The 10,045-nt window shown below is 41.2% G+C and overlaps 1 protein-coding gene across 1 annotated transcript; it reads left to right on the plus strand.

Moving 5' to 3' along the window:
* Positions 1–366: 366 nt before the first annotated feature.
* Positions 367–4,168, plus strand: LOC121854877 (neurofilament heavy polypeptide-like). The gene is made up of 4 exons (XM_042349678.1): positions 367–450; positions 763–1,143; positions 3,121–3,276; positions 4,016–4,168. The coding sequence occupies exons 1-4, from the start codon at positions 367–369 to the stop codon at positions 4,166–4,168; spliced, it is 774 nt and encodes a 257-aa protein (XP_042205612.1).
* The last annotated feature ends 5,877 nt before the right edge of the window (positions 4,169–10,045 follow it).

A 10,045-nucleotide genomic window follows, 5' to 3' on the forward strand; every position in this document is an offset into this window, starting at 1 on the left:
TAACACCATTTGGGGTTATGTGTAGCGTGACCCAGAGAAAGACAAATAGGTCTGATTAACGGAATGGCCAAAATTAATAGCAAAAATATACTGGTGGCAATTGTAGCTCTCACTACCTACATGGTAGTTTACCAATACAGGTCTACAGTTGAAAATGAATTTAAAAATTTGAAAGAACGGCTAGACGAAATTAAAATTCAACAACAAAAATAAAGAGTGAGCCTCTACTACAGAATTTTAAGGGGACTAAAACTTATTAGCCCTGGGATAGGTGAGCTCCCAACCCTATAAAAGCCCAAACCAGGTTTATGCGACCACGTGCCTCTTTTGGGCGACATTTTACTTGCTAGAAAAATCAAAATTGAGATGAAGAGGGTGACGGAGGCGCTGAAGAAGGCCTCCGAGAGCGACGTCCCACGTTTTACCTCTGGGTCATTTATCATAGGAACAGTACTGTTAGTGTTTATTGTTTGTTGTACTTGTGTGTATTTATGTTGTAAAATCCGTCGTCGCTTTAGAGAGGACGACCACAACCCAGGCTAGGCTGAGTCGACCCTAGGGGAATTAGAGTCACTAGCCACAGCAGAACCAGAGTCACCAACCGATGCAGAATCGGAGTCACCAGCCGAAGCGGAGCCGGAATCACCAGTCACAGCGGAAACGGAGTCACCAGCTGTAACAGAACCAGAGTCACCAGCCGCAGCAGAACCAGAGTCACCAACCGATGCAGAACCAGAATCACCAACCGATGCAGAACCGGAGTCACCAGCCGAAGCGGAGCCGCAGTCACCAGCCGTAGCGGAACCGGAGTCACCAGCCGAAGCGGAACCAGGGTCACAAGCCGCAGCGGAACCAGAGTCACCAAACGCAGCGGAACCGGAGTCACCAGCTGCAGCGGAACCAGATTCACCAGCCGAAGCGGAACCGAAATCACCAGCCGCAGCGGAACTGGAATCACCAACCACAGTGGAACCGGAATCACCAGCCGTAGCGAAACAGCAGTCCAGCCAAAATCAAATCACGAGGAGCGTTAAAATACCCAAAAAATTTCACGGAGCATTCATAGGTCACAAGGGCGCCCATATTAAACAAATAGGCCAAAAATACGGAGTGTTGCTGGGACTCAACACCAATAAAAACCATGTCAGTATCACCAGTACAGACATATAGCGGGTAGAGGAGGCCAAACGCTACATTGAAGATTTAATCCTCCAATGGGTATTCGGTAACCCCCCGATGTGATAGAATGGTAAATATTTTTCTCTTCTATATATAAATATAGATATATATGCAGTATTTCGTTCTATCTATTTATCTATCTACACATCCCACCCCCCCCCACACACACACATGTAACCAGTATAATTTACATACTGTTTAATGTAGAGTAAGTAATTAATAACTTATAACTATGGATGTATAATTATGAACATTAATTATTCAATGACCTGAAGAGGGTAAAGGTTGCTCAGGGGACTAAAACATCCTGCAGATGTTTAGTCTTATCCAGTTGCCGAAGTATGATGCAACTCTCTCTCCAGGTAGTAGGTAATTCTTGAAATACTTAATAGATTGCTCATATGTGGTAATTGGATACTTTGCTTCACACTTGCATTGGTTCAAGTATGTTAGATAGTTAGATAAGTAATATGTAGATAATGGCACCGCCAGTTAGGACTCATTCATGGGTCATTGGAATCATTTACCAGCCGGTTATTTATATACGTAATGTAAAAACCGCTCAATGTTGTTCGACTTGACATATGTTTAATTACATCACCAGTAACATAAGTTTACTACAACACCAGTACCATATGTTTACTACAACACCAGAACCATATCTTTACTACAACACGAGTACCATATATTTACTACAACATAAGTACCATATGTTCACTACAACACAAGTGCCATATGTTCACTACAACACCAGTACCATATGTTCACTACAACACCAGTACCATATGTTTACTACAACACCAGTACCATATGTTTACTACAACACCAGAACCATATCTTTACTACAACACGAGTACCATATATTTACTACAACATAAGTACCATATGTTCACTACAACACAAGTGCCATATGTTCACTACAACACCAGTACCATATGTTCACTACAACACCAGTACCATATGTTTACTACAACACCAGTACCATATGTTCACTATAACACAAGTGCCATATGTTCACTACATCACCAGTACCATATGTTTACTACAACACCAGTACCATATGTTTACTGCAACACCAATGCCATATGTTTTACTACAACACCAATTACCATATGTTTATTACAACACCAGTACTAGCCATGTTTACTACAGCACAGTACCATATGATCACTACAACACAAGTGCCATATATTTCACTACATCACAATGCCATATGTTTGCTACCCAACACCAGTACCATATGTTTACTGCAACACCAGTACCATATGTTTTACTGCAACACCAAAGTACCATATGTTCACTACAACCCCTGTTTATATGTTCACTACAACTTCCTGATACCATATGTTCACTACAACACCAGTACCATATGTTTACTACAACACCAGTACCATATGTTCACTACAACACCAGTACCATATGTTTACTGCAACACCAGTACCATATGTTTACGACAACACCAGTACCATATGTTTATTACAACACCAGTACCATATGTTTACTACAACACCAGTACCATATGTTCACTACAACACCAGTACTATATGTTTACTTCAACACCAGTACCATATGTTCCCTACAGCGCTTAAATTACTAGTTCATATTACTGGTAGACTGTATCTGAGCTAACTAGATTCTTGTCTAAGTTAACACCATTTGGGGTTATGTGTAGCGTGACCCAGAGAAAGACAAATAGGTCTGATAAACGGAATGGCCAAAATTAATAGCAAAAATATACTGGTGGCAATTGTAGCTCTCACTACCTACATGGTAGTTTACCAGTACAGGTCTACAGTTGAAAATGAATTTAAAAATTTGAAAGAACGGCTAGACGAAATTAAAATTCAACAACAAAAATAAAGAGTGAGCCTCTACTACAGAATTTTAAGGGGACTAAAACTTATTAGCCCTGGGATAGGTGAGCTCCCAACCCTATAAAAGCCCAAACCAGGTTTATGCGACCACGTGCCTCTTTTGGGCGACATTTTACTTGCTAGAAAAATCAAAATTGAGATGAAGAGGGTGACGGAGGCGCTGAAGAAGGCCTCCGAGAGCGACGTCCCACGTTTTACCTCTGGGTCATTTATCATAGGAACGGTACTGTTAGTGTTTATTGTTTGTTGTACTTGTGTGTATTTATGTTGTAAAATCCGTCGTCGCTTTAGAGAGGACGACCACAACCCAGGCTAGGCTGAGTCGACCCTAGGGGAATTAGAGTCACTAGCCACAGCAGAACCAGAGTCACCAACCGATGCAGAATCGGAGTCACCAGCCGAAGCGGAGCCGGAATCACCAGTCACAGCGGAAACGGAGTCACCAGCTGCAACAGAACCAGAGTCACCAACCGCAGCAGAACCAGAGTCACCAACCGATGCAGAACCAGAATCACCAACCGATGCAGAACCGGAGTCACCAGCCGAAGCGGAGCCGCAGTCACAAGCCGTAGCGGAACTGTAGTCACCAGCCGAAGCGGAACCAGGGTCACAAGCCGCAGCGGAACCAGAGTCACCAGCCGAAGCGGAACCGAAATCACCAGCCGCAGCGGAACTGGAATCACCAACCACAGTGGAACCGGAATCACCAGCCGTAGCGAAACAGCAGTCCAGCCAAAATCAAATCACGAGGAGCGTTAAAATACCCAAAAAATTTCACGGCACATTCATTGGTCACAAGGGCGCCCATATTAAACAAATAGGCCAAAAATACGGAGTGTTGCTGAAACTCAACACCTATAAAAATAATATCAGTATCACCAGTACAGACATATAGCGGGTAGAGGAGGCCAAACGCTACATTGAAGACTTAATCCTCCAATGGTCACTCGCTTACTCCCTAGCCACAGCGGAACCGGAGTCACCAGCCGCAGCGGAACCTGGGTCACCAGCCACAGCGGAACGGGAATCACCAGCCGTCGCGAAACAGCAGTCCAGCCAAAATCAAATTACGAAGAGCGTTAAAATACCCAAAAAATTTCACGGAGCATTCATAGGTCACAAGGGCGCCCATATTAAACAAATAGGCCAAAAATACGGAGTGTTGCTGGGACTCAACACCAATAAAAACCATGTCAGTATCACCAGTACAGACATATAGCGGGTAGAGGAGGCCAAACGCTACATTGAAGATTTAATCCTCCAATGGTTATTCGGTAACCCCCCGATGTGATAGAATGGTTAATATTTTTCTCTTTTATATATAAATATAGATATATATGTAGTATTTCGTTCTATCTATTTATCTATCTACACATCCCACACACACACATGTAACCAGTATAATTTACATACTGTTTAATGTAGAGTAAGTAATTAATAACTTATAACTATGGATGTATAATTATGAACATTAATTATTCAATGACCTGAAGAGGGTAAAGGTTGCTCAGGGGACTAAAACATCCTGCAGATGTTTAGTCTTATCCAGTTGCCGAAGTATGATGCAACTCTCTCTCCAGGTAGTAGGTAATTCTTGAAATACTTAATAGATTGCTCTTATGTGGTAATTGGATACTTTGCTTCACACTTGCAATGGTTCAAGTATGTTAGATAGTTAGATAAGTAATATGTAGATAATGGCACCGCCAGTTAGGACTGATTCATGGGTCATTGGAATCATTTACCAGCCGGTTATTTATGCACGTAATGTAAAAACCGCTCAATGTTGTTCGACTTGACATATGTTTAATTACATCACCAGTAACATAAGTTTACTACAACACCAGTACCATATGTTTACTACAACACCAGTACCATATGTTTACTACAACACCAGTACCATATGTTTACTACAACACCAGAACCATATCTTTACTACAACATGAGTACCATATATTTACTACAACATAAGTACCATATGTTCACTACAACACAAGTGCCATATGTTCACTACAACACCAGTACCATATGTTCACTACAACACCAGTACCATATGTTTACTACAACACCAGTACCATATGTTCACTACAACACAACTGCCATATGTTCACTACATCACCAGTACCATATGTTTACTACAACACCAGTACCATATGTTTACTGCAACACCAGTACCATATGTTTACTACAACACCAGTACCATATGTTTATTACAACACCAATGCCATATGTTTACTACAACACCAGGCTGCCATAGTCACTACAACACAAGTGCCATATATTTCACTCTAGCACAAGTGCCATATGTTCACTACAACACCAGTACCATATATTTCACTACAACACCAGTACAATATCATTTACTACAACACCAATTACCATATGTTTTACTACAACATAGAACCATATCTTTACTACAACACGAGTACCATATATTTACTACAACACAAGTACCATATGTTCACTACAACACAAGTACCATATGTTCACTACAACACCAGTACCATATGTTCACTACAACACCAGTACCATATGTTTACTACAACACCAGTACCATATGTTCACTACAACACAACTGCCATATGTTCACTACATCACCAGTACCATATGTTTACTACAACACCAGTACCATATGTTTACTGCAACACCAGTACCATATGGTTTTGCCTACAACACCAGTACCATATGTTTTATTGCAACACCAGTACCATAATATTTACTACAACACCAGTACACCATATGATCACTACAACACAAGTATATATATTCCTACATCACACCAGTACCATATGTTTACAACGCAGGCTGCATGTTTACTGCAACCACCAGTACCATATGTTTACTACAACTATAAGTACCATATGTTCACTACAACTTCACAAGTGCCATATGTTCACTACAACACCAGTACCATATATTCACTACAACACCAGTACCATATGTTCACTACAATACGAGTACCATATGTTTACTACAACACCAGTACCATATGTTTACTACAACACCAGTACCATATGTTCACTACAACACCAGGACCATATGTTTACTACAACACCAGTACCATATATTCACTACAACAGCAGTACCGTATGTTTACTACAACACCAGTACCATATGTTCACTACAACACCAGTACTATATGTTTACTTCAACACCAGTACCATATGTTCCCTACAGCGCTTAAATTACTAGTTCATATTACTGGTAGACTGTATCTGAGCTAACTAGATTCTTGTCTAAGTTAACACCATTTGGGGTTATGTGTAGCGTGACCCAGAGAAAGACAAATAGGTCTGATAAACGGAATGGCCAAAATTAATAGCAAAAATATACTGGTGGCAATTGTAGCTCTCACTACCTACATGGTAGTTTACCAATACAGGTCTACAGTTGAAAATGAATTTAAAAATTTGAAAGAACGGCTAGACGAAATTAAAATTCAACAAAAATACAGAGTGAGCCTCTACTACAGAATTTTAAGGGGACTAAAACTTATTAGCCCTGGGATAGGTGAGCTCCCAACCCTATAAAAGCCCAAACCAGGTTTATGCGACCACGTGCCTCTTTTGGGCGACATTTTACTTGCTAGAAAAATCAAAATTGAGATGAAGAGGGTGACGGAGGCGCTGAAGAAGGCCTCCGAGAGCGACGTCCCACGTTTTACCTCTGGGTCATTTATCATAGGAACAGTACTGTTAGTGTTTATTGTTTGTTGTACTTGTGTGTATTTATGTTGTAAAATCCGTCGTCGCTTTAGAGAGGACGACCACAACCCAGGCTAGGCTGAGTTGACCCTAGGGGAATTAGAGTCACTAGCCACAGCAGAACCAGAGTCACCAACCGATGCAGAATCGGAGTCACCAGCCGAAGCGGAGCCGGAATCACCAGGCACAGCGGAAACGGAGTCACCAGCTGCAACAGAACCAGAGTCACCAGCCGCAGCAGAACCAGAGTCACCAACCGATGCAGAACCAGAATCACCAACCGATGCAGAACCGGAGTCACCAGCCGAAGCGGAGCCGCAGTCACCAGCCGTAGCGGAACTGTAGTCACCAGCCGAAGCGGAACCAGGGTCACAAGCCGCAGCGGAACCAGAGTCACCAAACGCAGCGGGAGCCGGGTCACCAGCTGCGGCAGACCAGGTCTCCACCAGCCGGCCAGACCGAAATCACCAGCCCGCAGCGGAACTGGAATCACCAACACAGTGGAACCGGAATCACCAGCCGTAGCGAAACAGCAATCCCAGCCAAAATCAAATCACGAGGGCGTTAAAATACCCAAAAATTTCACGCGGCACGTTCATTGGTCACAGGGCGCCCATAATGATAAACAAATGGTAAAAATACGGGTGTTGAAACTCAACACCTATAAAAATAATATCAGTATCACCAGTACAGACATATAGCGGGTAGAGGAGGCCAAACGCTACATTGAAGACTTAATCCTCCAATGGTCACTCGCTTACTCCCTAGCCACAGCGGAACCGGAGTCACCAGCCGCAGCGGAACCTGGGTCACCAGCCACAGCGGAACGGGAATCACCAGCCGTCGCGAAACAGCAGTCCAGCCAAAATCAAATTACGAAGAGCGTTAAAATATCCAAAAAATTTCACGGAGCATTCATAGGTCACAAGGGCGCCCATATTAAACAAATAGGCCAAAAATACGGAGTGTTGCTGGGACTCAACACCAATAAAAACCATGTCAGTATCACCAGTACAGACATATAGCGGGTAGAGGAGGCCAAACGCTACATTGAAGATTTAATCCTCCAATGGTTATTCGGTAACCCCCCGATGTGATAGAATGGTTAATATTTTTCTCTTTTATATATAAATATAGATATATATGTAGTATTTCGTTCTATCTATTTATCTATCTACATCACCCCCACACACACATGTAACCAGTATAGTTACATACTGTTTTGTGTGAAATGCAGTAATTAATAACTTGCCTTTATGGATACTGTAATTATGAACATTAATTATTCAATGGCCAGCCTGAAAGGGGTAAAAGGTTGCTCGGGGGACTAAAACATCCTGCAGATGTTTAGTCTTATCCAGTTGCCGAAGTATGATGCAACTCTCTCTCCAGGTAGTAGGTAATTCTTGAAATACTTAATAGATTGCTCATATGTGGTAATTGGATACTTTGCTTCACACTTGCAATGGTTCAAGTATGTTAGATAGTTAGATAAGTAATATGTAGATAATGGCACCGCCAGTTAGGACTGATTCATGGGTCATTGGAATCATTTACCAGCCGGCTATTTATGCACGTAATGTAAAAACCGCTCAATGTTGTTCGACTTGACATATGTTTAATTACATCACCAGTAACATAAGTTTACTACAACACCAGTACCATATGTTTACTACAACACCAGTACCATATGTTTACTACAACACCAGAACCATATCTTTACTACAACACGAGTACCATATATTTACTACAACATAAGTAACATATGTTCACTACAACACAAGTGCCATATGTTCACTACAACACCAGTACCATATGTTCACTACAACACCAGTACCATATGTTTACTACAATACCAGTACCATATGTTTACTACAACACCAGAACCATATCTTTACTACAACACAGGCACCATATATTTGCACAACATAAGTACCATATATTTCACTACACTTCAGTGCCATATATTTCACTACAACTTCAGTACCATATGTTCCTCACAACGCAGTACCATATGTTTACTACAACACCAGTACCATATGTTCACACTACAACACAACTGCCATATATTTCACTACATCACCAGTACCATATGTTTACTACAACACCAGTACCATATGTTTTACTGCAACACCAGTACCTATGTTTACTACAACACACCAGTACCATATGTTTTATTACAACACCAGTACCATATGTTTTTAACACCAGAGAGTACCATCTCAGTCCTTTCTAACACAAGGTGCCATATGTTCGCACTACCATCACCAGTACCATATGTTTTTCTAGCACCAATTGCCATATGTTTTGCTGCAACACCAGTACATATGTTCACTTTCTACTTCCTGAAGTGCCATATGTTCACTTTCTAACTTACCAGTACCATATGTTCACTACAACACCAGTACCATATGTTTACTACAACACCAGTACCATATGTTCACTACAACACAACTGCCATATGTTCACTACATCACCAGTACCATATGTTTACTACAACACCAGTACCATATGTTTACTGCAACACCAGTACCATATGTTTACTACAACACCAGTACCATATGTTTATTACAACACCAGTACCATATGTTTACTACAACACCAGTACCATATGATCACTACAACACAAGTGCCATATGTTCACTACATCACCAGTACCATATGTTTACTACAACACCAGTACCATATGTTTACTGCAACACCAGTACCATATGTTTACTACAACATAAGTACCATATGTTCACTACAACACAAGTGCCATATGTTCACTACAACACCAGTACCATATGTTCACTACAACACCAGTACCATATGTTTACTACAACACCAGTACCATATGATCACTACAACACAAGTGCCATATGTTCACTACAACACCAGTACCATATGTTCACTACAACACCAGTACCATATGTTTACTACAACACCAGTACCATATGTTCACTACAACACAACTGCCATATGTTCACTACATCACCAGTACCATATGTTTACTACAACACCAGTACCATATGTTTACTACAACACCAGTACCATATGTTTACTACAACACCAGTACCATATGTTTACTACAACACCAGTACCATATGTTTACTACAACAACAGTACCATATGTTTACTACAACACCAGTACTCTATGTTTACTACAACACGAGTACCATATGCTTACTACAAAACCAGTACCATATGTTCACTACAATACGAGTACCATATGTTTACTACAACACCAGTACCATATGTTTACTACAACACGAGTACCATATGTTCACTACAACACCAGTACTATAT

This window comes from Homarus americanus, unplaced genomic scaffold (genome assembly GCF_018991925.1).
Source record: "Homarus americanus isolate GMGI-L3 unplaced genomic scaffold, GMGI_Hamer_2.0 scaffold59635, whole genome shotgun sequence".
NCBI lineage: Eukaryota > Metazoa > Arthropoda > Malacostraca > Decapoda > Nephropidae > Homarus > Homarus americanus.